The following is a 19,286-nucleotide window of genomic DNA, read 5'->3' as shown; positions in this document are numbered from 1 at the left end:
AATACAAAAAAATTAATATCAAAAAAGCAACACCCCCCAACACCTTCTAAGCACCCCAAGAGTCAAGTAGTATATAAATTTTATTCAGTTGTTTCTTGACGCTAAACATATACGTATTTCTACCAAAAAACAACAACAACAACAACCCAGAAAAAAGCCAAATTCTAGTGCGAGGAGGTGCAGTGGGGTACTGTGTTGACCTCTCCCCGCACTTTAGCTGCATATGCATCGCCCCCTCCCCCCCCAAAAGAGAGGCAGTTCCCTGTGAACAGATTCTGATGGAATTGATCAACTTCTATTCATCAAACAATCCTGAGGAGGGCAGGACACCCTCGGAGTCCGTCTCTAGGCTTGCTCTCTTGCGGAGGCTTGCCCGTGTTGCTATGGCTACCTCTGCCACATTGCAAGCTGATGTGACCAGCCTGCTCTCCAATGCCAACCCCACAACCGCCCTCAGTTGCTTTTGGGCAGCACTTCTGGTTTCCCAGGACAGTCCAGACCTAGAGCGGTGGATCTGAGGTCAGTCTTTAATTGCATTAAATTATGGAAGGGGAAGAGAGAGGAAACCTAGTTTCCTATTTGAAGGGTCCCAGAAGGCACCTCTGTGGGAATGTTTCCTGCAGGACTTGGGGGGCGGGTGTGAGCAGGGATAGGCAAATCTGTCCGTTTTGGTTTGTCTCGCTCAGTTTCTAATTGTACCAAACTTAAATTCATTTCCCTGCACTTCCAATCTGTTTCTGGGTGCTTGTTCTTTTTTAAAATCCTCTAGAAAATTCATCCGCATCTTAGCGTGAATATCCCATAATATGCACAATGTTGTTATTCGGTCGTTTAGTCGGGTCCGACTCTTCGTGACCCCATGGACCAGAGCACCCCAGGCACTCCTGTCTTCCACTGCCTCCCACAATTTGGTCAGACTCATGTTAGTAGCTTTGAGAACACTGTCCAGCCATCTCATCCTCTGTCGTCCCCTTCTCCTTGTGCCCTCCATCTTTCCCAACATCAGGGTCTTTTCCAGGGAGTCTTCTCTTCTCATGAGGTGGCCAGTGCATTTTGTATGTTATTTCTATGGCTACATGTATTGTTATGCACAAGTTGCCTCCGTTTGTGCATTTTTCTATGCATTATTTTTGCATTGCAGAACTCAGAGAAGCGTGAATTTTCAAAAATATCTGTGTTTCAGTTTTCATGTTGTGTGAAACCAAATAGAATCGAACTTCTCCCCCTGCCCCATGAGCAAGGAGCCCCCTTAGCTAGACAGATCTGGAGTTTGACTGCTTTAAAGTGTATATGAGACAGCATTTGATTATGCGGCCATGTTTACTTAAAATTTAGGATCAGAATGAATTTTAGTATACGTTGGTTTTGATCTTGGCATTGCCCCAGGTGCCTTTGGGAAGGGATTCAGTTACAAACTACACGTAAATCCAGCAGTGTGAGTTTGTGGGAGGTGGAGTAAGTCTATATTAGTGGAAGATAAGTCTATCAGTGCCTAACACTGGCTCTAAAATGGGATCAGACACGTTCCCAGAGGATGATCACTTTATGAGATTTGCTATGACAGTTATATATCTAGGTTTTGAGGCACTCTACCTCTGGTGGCCACTAAATTGGCCTTCCACCTTCATGTTTCTGGGCTGCCTGGTCTCTGACAGACGTAAGATGCTAGGATGAACAGGGTCTCCTTGCGCTCTGGAGCCAACCATAACCCAAGTGAATGGAAGCAGAGCCAAAACACATTCAAAATGCTTTGGGCATCACATGGCACAGTTAATTAAGTACATTACCAATCTGCTTTCGTCGACTTGATGCCTTCCCATCAGCCAGGACAGCTGTTGTAACCCAGAACATCTGGAGGGCATCAGGTTGGCAAAGGCTGATATAGATAAGAATAAGTATTTCGCATCACAACTTGGTTGTTTTTTAAAAAAAAATTAAAAAACTGATCGGCATTTATATTTTGTTTTTGTTTTGCAACCGGAAAAAACCCCCACAAAGCATTTGTCTCTATTACAGACCAAATTCGGCAGATGTTCATCTACATAATTCTATAGAGGGTTTCCAGCATTGAATTCATTCAACCATGGGTGAGTATTTGAGTATAGGAAGCATATCAAGGTGAGGAGGAGGAGGAGGAGGAGGACATTAGATACAGGTGTACAGGTGAGGGGACGGAGAGGATCACAGTCCGTAATCCATCTCCCTGCTCATCTTCTTAACGCCAGTAGAACAATGGTTCAGGCAGATTAAATGCAGTACCAAACGCAGAGCTTCATTCTCACCTTTAAACCAGGGATGAGAAACCTGAGGCCCTCCAGATGTTGTTAGACTACAACTTCCATCATCCCCAGCTGTTGGCCATGCTGATGGGAGTTGAAGACAAGCAACATCTGGAGGGCCACAAGTTCCCTATGGCAGCTTGAACCATCACCAGCCCTGTGGAGGAGCAGCCTGTAATCCAGTTGTAGACGCTGCAGTCCCATGCGCACTTTCTAGAGAGTAAGGCCATGTCTACACCAAACATGGACCTTTTCTGTGGTGGCTCCCCATTTGTGGAATGCTCTCTCCAGGGAGGCTTGCTGGGCACCTTCCTTTTATATATCTTTAGGCACCAGGTGAAAATGTTTCTCTGTAACCAGGCCTTTGGTTTATCAAACAATCGGTGGCCTTTTAAATGCATGCTGCAGGGCTATCGGTTTGTTTTCGTTTGTCTTTGTTATATACCGTATTTTTCCGTGTATAAGACTAGTTCCCCCCCCAAAAAAAAATAATTTCCAAAATTTGGGGGCTTCTTATACACAGGGGCCATCTCCCCCCATTTTCGTAAATCAGAGTCCCCGTCTTATAGACGGAAAAATACGGTATTTTGCATTCTCATTTTGGTTTTTTTATGTTGTAAGCCACCCTGTGTTATTTGGATGAAAGGTGGTATAAAAGTAAAGGGACCCCAGACCATCAGGTCCAGTCGTGTCCAACTCTGGGGTTGCGGCGCTCATCTCGCTTTACTGGCTGATGGAGCCCGCCTACAGCTTCCAGGTCATGTGGCCAGTCTGACTAAGCCGCTTCTGACGAACCAGAGCAGCGCACGGAAACGCCATTTACCTTCCCGCCGGAGTGGTACCTATTTATCTACTTGTACTTCGTGCTTTCGAACTGCTAGGTGGGCAGGAGCTGGGACCCATCAACGGGAGCTCACCCCGTCGCGGGGATTCGAACCGCCGACCTTCTGATCGGCAATACAAACTTATTAAATAATAACAATAATAACAATGCATTTAAAGCACCAAGATACCACTTTACTCGTCGTGGCTTCCATCAAAGAATTCTGAGAACTAGAGCTTGCTAAGGGTGCTGAGAATTGTTAGAGGACACTTATTCTCCTCACGGAGCTACAATTATCAGAATACCCCGGAAAGAGGGATTGCTTATCAAACGAAAGGGGATTAGACAAATTAATGGAGGATAACTTACAATGGGAAAGTGGAATTAATACCTTTGAATGCCAGTCGTGGGTAGAAGCTACTGCCTTCGCGCCCAGCTTGTGGGCTGAACCAAGGTATTTTTCTGCCTCAGGATAAGATGGCAGTCCCGTTGGACGGGCAGCTGAATCTTACGTTAACCGTGGTGATGGGATGCTGGAGGTCAGTGAGACTTACCTAGTGGGTGTGCCACCTAGAGGCAACCCCCACTTTGTGTGAAATTGTGTGTAATTGAAACACCCCATTCTGTCCCCGCGCAGCCCCCGTTCCACCCTTTTAGTGACATATTTTATGACGTTTCAGGGTCACTTTAAGGGTCCAGCTCTGTGCACATGTGCACAATTGCGCACGTCGGTTGTGCCTAAAACGGGGTGTGCCTGCAGTTCTGTCCTCCAACATCTTGATGCCTGAGGCAGCTGCTTCACTTGGCCTAATGGCAGGGCCGGCCCGTTCCAGGGGCATCTGTACGGCCATGGTTGTATACCAGAGGCTAGATGATGATGATGATGATGATGATTCTATATTTCTTTTTACCCCGCGATGAGTCTTTGTTCTGATTCAGCTGCTGGGCTCCTCTGGTCTTAGGAGTTGCTAAGAGGCTCGTTCTTCAGGGTTCAGCTTCTTCTTTGGGGCCTCTAACTGTTAAATCTACACACAACTTCATGGTTTGCCATCCCCCGAATCTTACACCCTGTTCCACTGCTGGCTAACAAAATACACAGAGCAGAGACCAAGAGGGAAAAGGTTGAATTGGCAAGATCTCCTGAGCAATTGGTGCCTCACAATATGGACACCCTTGTCCTTGATGTCACCCATGATGTCACCATGACCTTATAAAGTCTGGGCAAAATAGCTTAGCCAAAGGATGCTTCAAGGAGCAGAGGTAGGTACCCAGGTGGAAGAGGCAGTGGACCAACAGGGCTGTCCTAGAGAATAACATCAATGTAAACTTCCACCTGCTATCTGGCCATAGGAATAGGACTATTAAGGTAACTCGTTTATTGTTTGAAAAATGCATATACCCCATTTGGAATATGTTTCCAAGGTGGCTCATGTGAGGTAGGGGGTGAGGTCATTGTTAAGTTCTTATTTAATATATGGCAGGGTTAGTTGCTTTGTAGGCCCAGAACAAGAGGCTGTTTACTGAAGAACAAGTTAACAAACAAATCCATAGGAAAAGGAAAGTAACTACTGTACCAGAGCAAGCTGAAAGGGTAGAGACTTAGCTCCAACGCATAGTAAAGGGAGACAATGTTTGGTCTATGGCTTCCCATTACTACAATTATCTATTGCACAGAATAGGTTCTTTAAAAGCTGCTTTGTACTCATCTAGCCAGAGCCGGCCCTACCATTAGGCTGCCTCAGGCAGCTGGTTTTACGGTTCACAAAAGGGCAGCACATTGTTAGTGGAAGAAGCACTTGTAGGATTTTCTGCCTTGGGTGCAAACTTAACTTGAATGGCTTTGTACACTATGCACCCTGAATTGGCATGTTTGTGTGCGTGTGATTTGCTGCTTCCCATCAGATGCAGCCCTTATCCTGCATCTACCTCAGGGTTGTCTACACTGAGCAGCAGCAACTGGGGATTGCACCTGGGATCATCTGCATGCAAAACAGGTGCACTACCACCTGGGTGCAGTGACATAGGAAATAGGCGTGACGTCGTATCCTTAAAATAGTCACACCTAGTATTTTTCACAATAAGACAGAGGTTTACTCTGACAGTAGAATTTGCAAGGAGAGAGAGACATTTAAAGTTGTCTGGAATGTATACTTTCTGCCTTGGAAACCTTGCCCTCCGGTCCTAAATGTGTATGCCTGCTGATGGATTGTGGGTGATGGAAGGGAACTCTGTACATGCTCAGAGGTGCTTTTCTTCTGACAAGATTTAAAGCATTTCTCGGGCGCAGGGAAATAATATGTTTCCTGTGAAAGTTCATTTCACCTGCAATCAGTCAGCTCGCTCTCTTCATTGCTCCAACTGTCCAACTTCTTTATTCCATTTTTATAATTTGGTTGCTGTGCAGTTATTGTTGCTTTAATGTTCTCTTTCATTACCTTTGTGTGTTTAGCCTGGTATTTAATTTATGAGAAGCTCCACTCTCAGATCAGCAACCGGATGATGCAGGTGATAAAAACAGTGCTTGTAAAAAAAAAAAAAGTCAGTCAGTCATCCTGCAGAACCCATGGCTACGAAAAGTGTCTCTCTGATTGTATTTCAAGGGAAGCGGGTGGCGCTGTGCGGCTAAACCACTGAGCCTAGGGCTTGCCGATCAGAAGGTCGGCGGTTCGAATCCCCGCGACGGGGTGAGCTCCCGTTGCTCGGTCCCTGCTCCTGCCAACCTAGCAGTTGGAAAGTACCTCAAAGTGCAAGTAGATAAATAGGAAGGTAAACGGCATTTCCATGCGCTGCTCTGGTTTCACCAGAAACGGCGTAGTCATGCTGGCCACATGACCAGAAAAAACTGTCTGCGGACAAACATCGGCTCCCTCGGCCAGTAAAGCAAGACGAGCGCTGCAACCCCAGAGTCGTCCCTGACTGGACCTAACGGTCAGGGTTCCTTTACCTTTTTAATTGTATTTCAGAGATCCCTAAGTTTTTTATTTGTCCCCTTCCAGGCAAGGAAAGTATGCCCATTGTTAAGTATCCCAGGACAGTTGACCCTCTTTGGTATGAATGGGATAGGAAGGCCCAGAAATGCGGATTAAGGCACACCGTTTACGCTGTCAATGGCGATCGGTACACTGGCGAATGGCTGGACAACCTAAAACATGGTAAGGACAATCCAGAGCAAGAATAGAATATGTTGCAGTATATTCCAGGCAAAAAAACAAAACAAAACAGCAGCCTGGAGAGGCCTAGTGATTCCCTCAACTAAAAAAGTCTATGGTTTGTCTGAGACTGCATGCAAGAGGACTTAATTAGTATCCACGCAAACTATTTCAGTAGGCCGCAAGGGCAGCTGGGAGAAAAACAACACCACAAGACTGTTCCTCCATATTTTGAAAACGTAAAAACTAGCCTCAGGTTGGATCCCTCTCCAATGCATGTTGAGGCAAGCAGGTCCCTTGGGAGCAGGGGCGGGGGAAGGGGGGGTGCGGTGTGGGTGGGCCGCCCCAGGTGTCACCACTGAGGGGGGTAACAAAATGCTGGGCGGCACTCACTGTGGGGTCTACAGCGTGCCCGAGCCATGCGTCTCTTCTGGGAGTGACGCGGTGGCTTGGGCGCCCGCAGGCTCCACGCTGCCCCAAACAGTCAGCCCGCCACCTCCCCTCAGCTGTGGGGTGGCTGAGTCGGAGGAGGCAGGCAGACTCCTCGGAGGCCCCACGGGGCGTCCAGCCCCAGCTGGCCCTGCCCCGCAGGTGGCTGCCCCCCCCCCCGGGTGCAGGGCACATGCGCAGCCCCAGGCGCCCGATTGGCTTGTTCCACCACTGCTTGGGAGAAGAGGTGTACGGAGATCAACCTTTAAATTTATTAAGTAGTGGGTGGACATAGCAGACGACACAGAGATTTCTCTAAGTACCCTGTTTCTCCTAAAATAAGACATAGCCATAAAATAAGCCATAGCAGGATTTCTATGCATTTGCGAAATATAAGCCGTTCCCCAAAAATAAGCCATACCCCGAAAATAAGCCATAGTGACGTGGCACCTCCCATTAAAACAGCCTGGAGAGGCGTGGCTATGCAGCGTACCGATGCGACACGGTTAAAATAAGACATTCCCTGAAAATAAGCCATACTGTGTTTTGTTGAGCGAAAAAAAATATAAGACGGTGTCTTATTTTAGGAGAAACACGGTAGCTTCTTCATAAGTAAGCTGGAACTGAACTGCAAACAGCTCAGCCAGCCTGCTTTTATAGGCAACCGGCTGACAACATTGTAAGAACAACAGCCCAGGGTTTTCCCGCCTAAATTAACTGACGTGGACCTGAGTGAAAACTATACACACAATACCCCTGGTGGCCAGGGTGAGAACTTCAATACATAACAAAATTAGTAAAGCCAGAGCATGAAAAGAACCCATTTCAGCTGCAATCTGCTATTCACAACAGGTAAATTGCTTCTGGAAAAGAGGATCTGATGAACTGCCTTGGCTAATAGCTGCTGATAGACCTAGGTGGGGATCACCAGCCTTTTTCGCTCTGAGCAAGTGCTGCTGTGGGTGCCGTCCCCTCGAGCGACTTCTCTTCCCTCTCGCTTCCCTCACTCCCCTTTCCTGACTGAGAGGCAAAAGGAACATACATGCTTGTGCGCGCACACTTTGCTTTCCCAAGGGATAGATGTAAACAGATCAGTAGAATCAATCTGACCCCTGAAGAGCACGTAAAACTGAAAGAGGAAGTGTGGAAGAGAGAGACGCTCTTCCAACTTCCTCCTTCAGCACTATGTAACTTTTCAAGAGAGATAGGTAATCACCCTCAACCACTTTGTGGTCAAGGGGGCAGTGAGATGGGCAGCCTCAAAAGCTTAGCAGGTGTCAGGGCAGCAGGTCTCAATTTTTTTTCCTCTGGACCACGCTTTCAGAATAAATATTTACTCATGCCACACCAGTCTTTTTATTGATAAGATATACCTTGGAAAACAAAATGAAACAACTCCTAGCAGTGCTTGATTCCTAACACAGAACACAACTACTTTATAAAATCATCATGAGACATCCAGAAAGTAAAAACATGAATCGTTCCCAAAATACAATTATAAACAAGCCTCTTAAATATGTACGCAAACTCAATGAGAGGTGTAAGCTTTCCGTATCACTTGATGATCTTGCTCTTGTTTTAATAATAATAATAATAATAATAATAATAATAATAATTTATTTGTACCCCACCCATCTGGCTGAGCTTCCCCAGCCACTCTGGGCGGCTCCCAAACGAATGTTAAAACAATACAGCATTAAATATGAAAAACGTCCCTAAATAGGGCTGCCTTCAGGTGTCTCTTAAAAATAGGATAGCTGCTTATTTCCTTGACATCTGATGGGAGGGCGTTCCACAGGGTGGGCGCCACTACCACCGAAAAGGCCCTCTGTCTGGTTCCCTGTAACCTCACCTCTCGCAATTAGGGACTGCCAGAAGGCCCTCGGCACTGGATCTCAGTGTCCGGGCTGAACGATGAAAATATATCTATCCATATTCTGCAAATTAAGAAAATAAGAAGTTGATACTACACTGAAATTCTTAAATGTTTATTTGCTTGTACTGGAATCTTCCAGCCACACTTGCTATCCTCTCCCTTTGAGAACCACTGTGTCAGGGGAAGAAGACCTCAAGGGTGCCGCCTTCACACCCCTGGGACACTGCACTGGTGACCCATTTTCTATGTCCAGAACAGTACAGTACAGTACAGGGCTGTGCCTTTGTAAATCATTTGCCTTTTTCTTTTTACAATCAAGAGGTATATAAATTTTATGAAATGAATGAATGAATGAATGAATGAATGAATGAATGAATATCATGCAGCGGTGCTGAGGACAACCTCCTCTGTAGGTGGACGATTTGGGCTCACAGCAGTCTTCCATGGATTTGCTCCATGCACTTCTCTCAGAACTAGGTAACGATTCATTTATCTAGTTTGGAAACGATTGGCTCAAGTAAATTAAAACCATAATGCGCAGGCAGTTTTATGGGTCACAAGAGAAAGTCTGTCCTACCAGCTCCTGCCTTTTGTCCCCATCGCCAGGCAAAGGCACTCAGACATGGAAGAGGACAGGGGCCATCTACAATGGAGACTGGAAATTTGGAAAGCGGGATGGATATGGAACATACAGCCTCCCTGATCCCATCACAAAAGACTACAAGAAAGTGTACTCGGGTTGGTGGAAGAATGACAAAATGTGGGTAAGTCGTGCTCTTTTGCAATGGTGTATGCGAATGTATGCCTTTAATAGTGAGCCGAGGGCCAGAATCTGACCAGCATTAATATCAGAAATTGGGGGGGGGGGTGCCAAAACTTTGAGCTGCTGCATTCTTCTGCCTGTTACAATAGACTCCTGCTGAAATTTGCTAAGTACCTTGTTCCTTTTTCTGAGGTGAAAAATTAAAGCACTGCTGGGGCCCCCTTCAAATAGTGTGTGTGCACTGCAACCATGTGATGGATTATGTGGGGCAGGGCTTACCAACCTCCCCCAATATTTTATTTAAGTTGGCACACCCAGGACCAGTGCTGGCCGAACCAAAGCCTGCTTTAGCGGGAGGTGGGGGGTTGGAGAGGCAAGCAGCAGTTTCTCCGCTGCTCTCCCGTCCCGCCCCCCGCCAAAGCCAAAGCCGGGGTGGTGGTGTAGGGGGCAAGCAGCAACTCTCCGCTACAGCGGAGAAGCTGCTGCTAGCCCGTCCCGCCCAAGCCTGGCCAGCGCCCCCTCCATTTTGGCGCCCCAGGCAATTGCCTAGTTCGCCTAAATGGACGTGCCGGCCCTGGGCACACCTGTGTTTAATTCCAGGAGCCTCATGGCTTCCTTAATCCTGCTGCCCTCTCTGAGTGACAGGAAGAGAGCAAGCCATGAGGGGAGTGAACAGAGCCAGGTACCTCTGCATACTTTGTCCTCAGACTTTGGTGGTGTGGATCCAGCCCAGAAAGTAGGGGTGGAGGAGAAATTCATAGAATCATAGGGTCATCTAGTCCAACCCCCTGCAATGCTGGAATCTCAACTAAAGCATCCTTGAGACAGATGACCATCCAGCCTCTGCTGAAAAACCTCCCGGGAAGGAGAACCCAGCACCTTCTGAGGGAGCCCATTCCACTGCTGAATAGTTCCTCCTGGTGTTTAGTCAGAATCTGCTTTCTTGTAACTTGAAGCCTTTGGTTTCAGTCCTAGCCTCTGGAACAGGGCAGCCCTTTAGATATGTGAAGAAGGCTATCCTGTCTTCTCTCAGCCTCCTCTTTTCCAGGCTAAACAGACCCAGCTCCTTCAACTGCTCCTCATAAGTCTTGATTTCCAGACCCCTGGTCAACCTCCTCTGCATACGTTTCATCTTGTCAATATCCTCCTTCAATTGTGGTGCTCAGAAATTCAAACCATTTCGGAATTAAAGGTGAACCCAGCTAATTTGCACTTTCCAAAACAATTTGTTGAACCACAACACAGGCATCCTTCAAAATCTGCACTTCTCCTAATGTTGCAGTGCGGTTCTCCAGCCCAGTAATGTCCACAAACACACATATACTTGTGTGCGTAAAGATGCATCTATTGGTGAAGACAGCATTACAGCAAGGGGAAAAAATGTCTGTTAGGCAAACTTGCATAGAAAAAGGAGAAATTCACACTAAAACTCTGGTGAGTTTTATGGGGACATTAAAAAAAAAACCCACAAAGCTGGCATGGAGAAATGAGAAGCTGAGAGAAAACAAAAATTGACAACAACAACAACAACAACAACAACAATAATAATTTATTATTTATAACCCACCCGTGATTTCCCCATCCACTTTGGGCAGCTCCCAATCAAATATTAAAAACACAATATTAAACAATATTGGGAAGCAATTTATAATGAATTAAAGAAAATATTTAAATATACATTTCCAAAAAAACCGGAAGCTTTCCTGATTGGTTTAGTTGGGGAAGAGATTGAAAAGAAAGATCAAAGATTCTTCCTATACGCCACCACAGCGGCAAGGATATTACTGGCACAAAATTGGAAACTAAAAGATTTACCAACAGTTGATGATTGGAGAAGGAAATTAATGGAATATTCAGAATTGGCGAAATTAACCGGGAAAATAAGAGATCAAAGGTTTCAATTGGAATGGGGTAAATTCTTAGATTATATGAAAGATTGTAAAAATTGGTAAGCACTTACAGGTTTGATGGAATTCTTGCAGCAGGACAAAAATGTAAAGATAGATAATGATAACAATAAGATAACAAAACATGTGAGAAATAAGGAAAAGCGAGGGATTAATGGAAAATTAGAAAACCAGAGAAGAGAAGAAAGGAAGTCAGAAAACTCGGCGGAGTTTATGTAATATTGCAAAACTTTATACGATGAATATGTTTGTATTTTGTTTGTTGATGAAAAATAAAAATATATTCACACTAAAAAAAAATTTATTTCCAGTAGCACCTTAGAGACCAACTAAGTTTGTTCTTGGTATGAGCTTTCGTGTGCATGCACACTTCTTCAGATACATGCACACTTCTTCAGATACATGCACACATTTTTAGGTATCTGAAGAAGTGTGCATGCACACGAAAGCTCATACCAAGAACAAACTTAGTTGGTCTCTAAGGTGCTACTGGAAATAAATTTTTATTTTGTTTTGACTATGGCAGACCAACACGGCTACCCACCTGTAATTAAAAACACAATACAGCAACCAAGTATCAACTTTTTAAAGAAAGAAAATTAACATAAAAGTTAAACATTTAAAAGAGAAAGTTTGCTGTTGTGATCATGCACATGAATATCTTTTGATTTTAGGGATACGGAATAAAATTTTACTCAGATATGGAGTATTACGAAGGGGAATGGGCCGTTGGGAAGAGAAGCGGCTGGGGCCGAATGTACTACAAGGACGGCTCCATCTATGAAGGCCAGTGGTCTGAGGACAAGCCAAGTGGGCAAGGCATGTTCCGCTTGAGTAAGTATCACCCTTCTGCGTCCATGATGCTCGAGAGGTCTGGTCCTCTATGCCTTTGGGCAGCGCTCAGAACGGGCCCCAGCCCTTCCCACCCCCCAGAACAGAACTTGGGGCACGTTAAGGCCGGCCAGATGGTGCCGCTGCCGACATTCTCAGCTCTCTTTGCTCAGATAGACTGCTGCTGCCACTGCTGCTCAAATGATAACACCACAAGGGCTTGTTGCTGTCAGTGCCACATATCTCCATTAACCCCGCCTCAGCTCACACCAGTAGTCTTTTGAAGACTTAATGGGTTTTAGTGGTTTCAAGTACAGGGCCCCTGCGCACAGAAGCAAAAACCACATAAGTTGGGAGCACCCTGGAGGATGTGCAGAAAAGTGGCCATGGCTGTGCTACCCCGCACACCAGGACATCAGTGTAAAAAACAACAACTCTTTGGGGCTTTCTCCACCCTCACTGGCAGTGTAAAAAACAACAACTCTTTGGGGCTTCCTCCACCCTCAATGACATCCTCTTCAGGCTCTGGGGAAATTTATGTTTAAATTTCCTGGCCCCACTTGTATATGCAGTCGCACGTGTGTCAATCAAACGTCAGTGGCAGGGAGACACCTGTAAAACTCAAACTCTACTTGCCATGCCATCCTGGCTAAGGCTCCGATGAGAGAACTTTTCCAGTCTGGGGGCCACATTACCCCCCTTGTGGGTGGTATCCTAAGGGTCACATGCTGGTGGCAGGAAAGGCCATAGGGCAAAGTGGGCGGAGCGGCAAATGTAAGTTTTCACCTTTGCAAAGGCAAAAACATTTGGGGCCAGTGAGGGGGCAAGGCCTGGGAAGAATCCCAAGGGCAAGAGATCAAGGCCTGGAGAGGCACATTGGTCCCCTGGGCCAGAGGTTCCAAGCCCTGCTCTTCCGCCTTGAAAACATGCCGTGCTTGGCTGAGCCACTGTGGTGTTGGGGTTAGCAGGCTGGACTAATTAGATCTATCAAGACCTGGGATCGAATCCTACTAAGCCATAACAAAGGTAACTTGGGAACTCTGGGTCGATTGCTCCTTCTCATCCTAACCCCGTCTCTCAGGGTTGTTGTGCAGGTAAAATGTGGGACAGACCCATATATGCTTTACTCCTGAGAGGAAAGGGAGGATTAAAATGTCCTTAAAAATTATTATTGTGCCATGCTGAGCAAACACATAATTTAGTGCTGTTTTAATAGCTGACAGTATGTTTACACGAACTTTTAAAGCAACAGTTTGGTAGTCCTGCCCAGGTTATGCCGAGGGCAGGTAAACTTAATTACACTGCTGTCCAGGAACTGTTTGTATCTAACTTCCAGCATCAGGAAATTGGTGAGATTTAGAGTCTTGGTGGTTATCTAGAAATGTCTTTAGTTTCTAAAAGGAGAGGTAATGACTGTGCCTTGACAGATTTCAAGAGGATTCAGACCTGGTATCACTTTACCTGCAAACCTTGAAGGTGACACTTCCTCAGCAGAGGCGCAAATTCACTTCACATGTGCTCAGAGGTGCTCTTGTTGTAAAATCACCTCTTCCCAAACTGAGGCGAGGCATTTAAAATAAGATTATGGGGTTAAAATTAATTCCTTCTGGGATGTTCTGGGTGTTAAAGGATATGATGGATTCCAAATCACCACTGCCACCACCACAAATTGAATAATTGGTCCTCCAGAGACACTGCCCAATTGATTATGAACTGGCTGGATTTTTCCTAAAGTTAAAATTAGCTAATTAATAGATTATTATTTCCCTGTGCCTGCGGGTTTAATATAGTCAGCTCTGTAACTGGAAATTTTGCAAGGCAGGGGGTAAGTGCGCCTTCTGTTGGGTTCGCGATGGACAACCATCCGAGATCAAATAGCTGGTACTGGCTGCTTGCCCAGAGAGGGAAAACTGAAACGCAGGATTCATGCAGTTTTGCTGGCTCTCTCCTCCCTTTCTTGCAAAAGGATTTAAGAGAGTTAACCACAGCATCCGAACCGTGAAGGGCACAGCTTGGTGGGGCCCTTGCAGACGGAGATGTGCTACCCCATTGATGGAATTCCTTCCCCTGGTAAATTTGCCTGGCACCCACATTAATATATTTTCGGTATCAGGCAAATACTTTTCTTTCTCCACCTTTAATGTTTTTATAAACTGTCTTGGAAGCATCACCAAAGAGCATATGAATCTTTCCGAGTAAGCAAAGAGGGAGCGAGCTCCTGCTCTCCAGTCTTTTTCTCACAACTGCCCATCCATAATTTCACCATACCTACCATGTTTCCCCGAAAATAAGACACTGTCTTATATTTCCTCCCCCCCTCAATATGGCTTATTTTGGGGGGAATGTCTTATTTTAACTGCTCCGCGTCGGTACGCTGCATAACCATGCCTATCCAGGCCGTCTTAAGGGAGGCGCCTCATCACTATGGCTTATTTTCGGGGTATGGCTTACATTGCGCAAATGCATAGAAATCCTGCTACGGCTTATTTTATGGGTATGTCTTATTTTTGGGGAAACATGGTAGGAGCTTGTGAGCAAAAAGACTTCTCTGCAATCCGAGTTGCCTCCTGACCATTGAGTCAGAAGCAGGTTCCGTTCTGTCCATTTCAGCGGGGTATTTACTTCCAGGTAAGAAGTGCTTCGGGGGCAAAGTCTGCAGCCACAATGACCTGCCCCCCCGGGGGGGGGCAAACGAGAACATTTGTTAGGAGATGCCGCAGGGCCTTGTGAAAACACAAACCAGCTTCTCTCTCTCTCTTTCTCTTTCTGTGTGTGTGTTTAAAAAAGCATCAATCCCACAAAAATCTCTTGTGTCAATTGCAGAAAATGAAAACCGCTATGAAGGCTCGTGGAAGGACGGGAAGAGGCACGGTCCAGGGAAGTTCTTCTACTTGGACACGGGGCAACTTTATGAAGGCTACTGGGTGGCAGACATTCCCCGTTGCGGAACCATGATTGATTTTGGCCGCGACGAAGCCCCTGCACCAACTCAGTATCCCATCCCAAAGGTAATCTCTGGGTTACAGGCTCCCCGCAGGCCCAAAGGCCAAAATGTGCATAAGGGTGGGTTCCACTGTCTCTTCCTGCAAGCCAACACCTGAGCAGAGAGGGAAGTGCAGTTTCAGTCTCTGCTCCAGCTGCCTCCAGGACCTGCCCACCTCAGTCCCTTTGGCCTCTTAAGCATGGAGAGTGCAAATAGCTGGATGTGGGGAAGCTTTTCTGATGAAGGGCAGCTGACCCACAGGAAGAGTCAGCTGGGGGTGGGAGCCAAAAGGCTGGGTCAGAAGCAAAGTAGATGGGAGTCTGCAGCCAGGTATGGCAGTGTGACCCAAAGGGAGCAGAGAAGCAGCAGCAGCTTTTTCTAAACAAACTCATTGTTTTTTTCCAACCTATTGAATTTTTTTAAAAAAACAGAAAACATAATCTGATGCTTATTTGTGTAATAATCTTATGTAAATCACTTTGTGAGGCAGTATGGGGTGAGCTCCCGTTGCTCGGTCCCTGCTCCTGCCCACCTAGCAGTTCGAAAGCACATCAAAGTGCAAGTAGATAAATAGGTACCACTCTGGCGGGAAGGTAAACGGCATTTCCGTGCACTGCTCTGGTTCACCAGAAGCGGCTTTGTCATGCTGGCCACATGACCCGGAAGCTGTAGGCCGGCTCCATCAGCCAGTAAAGCGAGATGAGCGCCGCAACCCCAGAGTCATCCGCAACTGGACTTAACTGTCAGGGGTCCCTTTACCTTTACCTAATTATTTCTAAGTTTGCATCTGTATATTTAAATTAGCTTATGAAAATTTTATGCAAATCTGTCTCCTTTTTGTTTTGTCTTTGGCAATGTATTAAATTGCATCCCTGTCTTGTGTTTTTTTTCAGGTTGAACTGGCGGACCCAGAGGGTGTGTTGGAAGATGCTATTGTGTTGCTAGAAAATGCTGAAGAAGCAAATTCTCAGCCTCCGAAAGAAAGATGACAGCTGACACTGTCCTCCAAAGCTGGGGTTCCTTCCCGTTGAAGGCTGTGCAGCAATGTACAAAGAGTTCTTTCCCAAGAGATTCCCAAGGATTCCCATTCCGATGCCTTCTCTCCGCCCTTGGCCTGCTCTCCCTTCCCTGCTCCTGGTTATGCAAGAGCTCACTAGTTTAGCAGCTGCAGCAACACAGAGGTTAGAGGGACATGGTAGAGACCTTGTGAGTTCAAAAATACAAGATACCTACCGCACATTTCTTGGCAAGTTGCTTACTCTGGGTTCTTGAAGCAGCTAGTTGCCCTTTGCACTTCCCAGAGCCGGCCCTGATGTTAGTGGGAGTGGAGCACGTACCTCAGATGGCAGGTGCTGAGGGGGGCTTGAAAACCTCCATGGGAGGAGGGTCTATAATTCCTTCCTGAGTGAAGCTCTGGCATGTGCTGGGGGACAAAGCAAAGGAAAGATTTGGGGTGATGACTGCAATTCTCTTCTCTTCTTGAATTCAGAAAAGCTTCTGTCTATTTCGAACCACCTTTTTGTACCATCAAGGAGAGGGGATAAATATGATTGACACTGTAGCCTGTAACCCACCACAGCAGGGGGGTGGGGGTGGCAAAGAGAGTGACAGCCACATAAGGCACAAATTGTGTTGTCAAGGAGAGGAGTCTGAAAGAGTCCCTGATAGATTCTCTCCATCATGATTGCTTCTTATTTCAAGACTCTCCAAAATACACATTTTGAACCAAAGCTATTAATAGTATCACGTTCTCCCTTCTCCAAGTAAGGAAACCTTCACAGAAAAGAAAGAAGGAAAAAGAGAGAGAAATCTTTGGAAGCCAACGATGTATCTTCATTAGAAGCAAACGAACTTGCTTAATTTGCTAGTATGCAGGTTGACACCAAGCAACAGATACAGCTGCAGGCTGCATCAGAACAGTTCTGGCACCAGCAAGACAGCTTCCCCAAGCCACTGCTGTTAGCATAATGTTAGCAAGAGAATTCCCCCCCCCCCAAAAAAAATCTGGCGCCCTCCATATGTTTTGGACTACAGCTCCCCTCAGTCCAAAATCAGGAGGGGGGGCAAGACTCCTCCCCCTTGATCAACAGCCTGCCCACTTCTAACCTGAAATGTCAAATGGAGCCATAACACACACCCGTCTCTTCGTGTGAGGGTGTTATTATTTTTTAAAAGTTTTATTTATCATTTTCAGTTTTACAAAATTTGAACATTAACATTTTCCAAATTACAAACCATACCTCCAACATCAACTTTCCTCCCACCCCCTTCCATGGTTCATCTTAATTACCTTTACTGCTGCATATTGTGGTTATTCCATATTCTTTCTTTTTCAGTTTTACCTCAGTTTACTTTATACTGCTGAATTTACTCTGATCTCGCTAACATCCTGATTTGTTTACAATAGTTTTTCCAAATATTCTACAAAACTTTTCCAATCTTCCTTAAAAGCTCTTTCTTCCTGGTCTCTTATTCTACTAGTTAAACAAGCCATTGCTGCAAATTATTCTGAAGGGCTCCCATAACTCCATACCCTTGAGCATCTCTCTGATGAAAATAAGAACATCCTAAGGAAAAGCGGGACACTCTAGGATCAAATCAGAAACTGGGGTGGCTTCTATAAATCCAGGACTGTCCCTGGAAAATAGGGACACTTGGAGGGTCAGCAAATATAACTCCTTATTTAGACTGTAATCTCCTCAGGGCAGAGACCTGCCACACTTTCCCCAGCTTTTGACTGATGTAAACTAACACTAGCTTGGTACACACAGAAACAACAAGCCATGATCTAGTGTTACAAGAATGAGCTTTCAAGGGAATGGTGGGCTTCTTCCTCCCCTCCCATCCTGGACTCCAACCTTGCCTCACCTGGTTTGAGGCAAGTCATACGTTTGTCAAAACTGGCAAACTGGTTTGTGATGCTGAGAAACCAGGACCGAAATTTAGAATGAGTCCCTGGCCTGCCATGATGTCTGAATCAGATTGTTAAGCCTTGGGTTTCGATCCCAGTTTAAAACACCCTGCACAGGGGTTTTTGTGTTATTATATGTTTAATTTATTTTTATTAAATATTTTCTTAGTTTACAAAAGTACATGCCTTGTCTCTTTTTTCAGGTTGCACAGTCTTTCTTACAAATCAGTCACATTTGTTGTGAGACATTCTTTGGCGATCCCTCGTAGCTGAGTAAGAGTGTCTTCCATAAACACGGTTTTAAAAATGAGTCCGTAAGCGACTGTGGAGGCCAATTCTGGATCCACACGTCCTTCCACATGGGGACATTGGTTCCCGGGCAGGAGTTGATCATGGTGTGGATTTGCCAAGCATGCCTTCCTCCTAGCACGTTTCTCCCTTGCGTCCTGGGTTCATGTGTCTTCAAAGCCCATGACACCTTTGGTAAAGGCTGTTCTCCAACTGGAGCGCTCGCAGGCCAGTGTTTCCCAGTTGTTGGTGCTTATACTACATTTTTAAAGGTTTGCCTTGAGACAGTCTTTAAACCTCTTTTGTTGACCACCAGCATTACGCTTTCCATTTCTAAGTTCGGAATAGAGTAGTTGCTTTGGAAGATGATAATCAGGCATCTGCACAACATGACCAGTCCAACCAAGTTGATGTTGAATAATCATTGCTTCAACACTGATGATCTTTGCTTCATCAAGTACACTGATATTAGTTCACCTGTCTTCCCAAGTGATGTGTAATATTTTTCGGAGACACCGTTGGTGGAATCTTTCGAGAAGTTGGAGATGGCGTTTGTAAGTGTTCCAAGTTTCACAAGCATACAGTAAGGTTGGTAGTACAATAGCTTTGTAAACAAGCATTTTGGTTTCCCTGCGAATGTTCCGGTCCTCAAACACTCTGCACTTCAATCAGAAGGTCGGCAGTTCGAATCCCCGCAACGGGGTGAGCTCCCGTTGCTCGGTTCCAGCTCCTGCCAACCTAGCAGTTCGAAAGCACATCCAAGTGCAAGTAGATAAATAGGTACCGCTCTGGCGGGAAGGTAAACGGCGTTTCCGTGCGCTGGTCTGGTTCCGTGCGCTGGCCACATGACCCAGAAGCTGTATGTCGGCTCCCTCAGCCAATAAAGCGAGATGAGCGCCGCAACCCCAGAGTCATCCACAACTGGACCTAATGGTCAGGGGTCCCTTTACCTTTAAAGTATAATGTTGGGGAAGAAGAGGGGAGGGGAGGAGGGGTGGGGGTGAGGCTTATATTCTTTTATATCAGGGGTCAGAAAACTTTTTCAGC

The 19,286-nt window shown here is 45.9% G+C and overlaps 1 protein-coding gene across 2 annotated transcripts; it reads left to right on the top strand.

The window, feature by feature from the left end:
• The first annotated feature begins 2,014 nt into the window (after nt 1-2,014).
• Nucleotides 2,015-16,039, top strand: MORN3 (MORN repeat containing 3). 2 transcript variants are annotated; one of them, XM_033174129.1, is made up of 6 exons: nt 2,015-2,087; nt 6,099-6,254; nt 9,163-9,320; nt 11,901-12,060; nt 14,881-15,065; nt 15,934-16,039. In XM_033174129.1, the coding sequence occupies exons 1-6, from the start codon at nt 2,084-2,086 to the stop codon at nt 16,027-16,029; spliced, it is 759 nt and encodes a 252-aa protein (XP_033030020.1). In that variant the 5' UTR covers nt 2,015-2,083; the 3' UTR covers nt 16,030-16,039. The 2 variants fall into 2 exon arrangements, with proteins under 2 accessions (XP_033030020.1, XP_033030021.1); XM_033174130.1 differs by lacking the exon at nt 2,015-2,087 and adding an exon at nt 4,339-4,468.
• Nucleotides 16,040-19,286: the final 3,247 nt, after the last annotated feature.

This window comes from Lacerta agilis, chromosome 17 (genome assembly GCF_009819535.1).
Source record: "Lacerta agilis isolate rLacAgi1 chromosome 17, rLacAgi1.pri, whole genome shotgun sequence".
NCBI lineage: Eukaryota > Metazoa > Chordata > Lepidosauria > Squamata > Lacertidae > Lacerta > Lacerta agilis.
This window is presented reverse-complemented; position numbering and strand designations above follow the sequence as displayed.

What these genes read in the sequence shown, in the direction of transcription:
- MORN3 (XM_033174129.1), top strand. An exon ending in GGAAGAATGACAAAATGTGG is followed by an intron (nt 9,321 to 11,900) that starts GTAAGTCGTGCT and finishes TTTTGATTTTAG; the next exon opens with GGATACGGAATAAAATTTTA. An exon ending in GCAAGGCATGTTCCGCTTGA is followed by an intron (nt 12,061 to 14,880) that starts GTAAGTATCACC and finishes TGTCAATTGCAG; the next exon opens with AAAATGAAAACCGCTATGAA.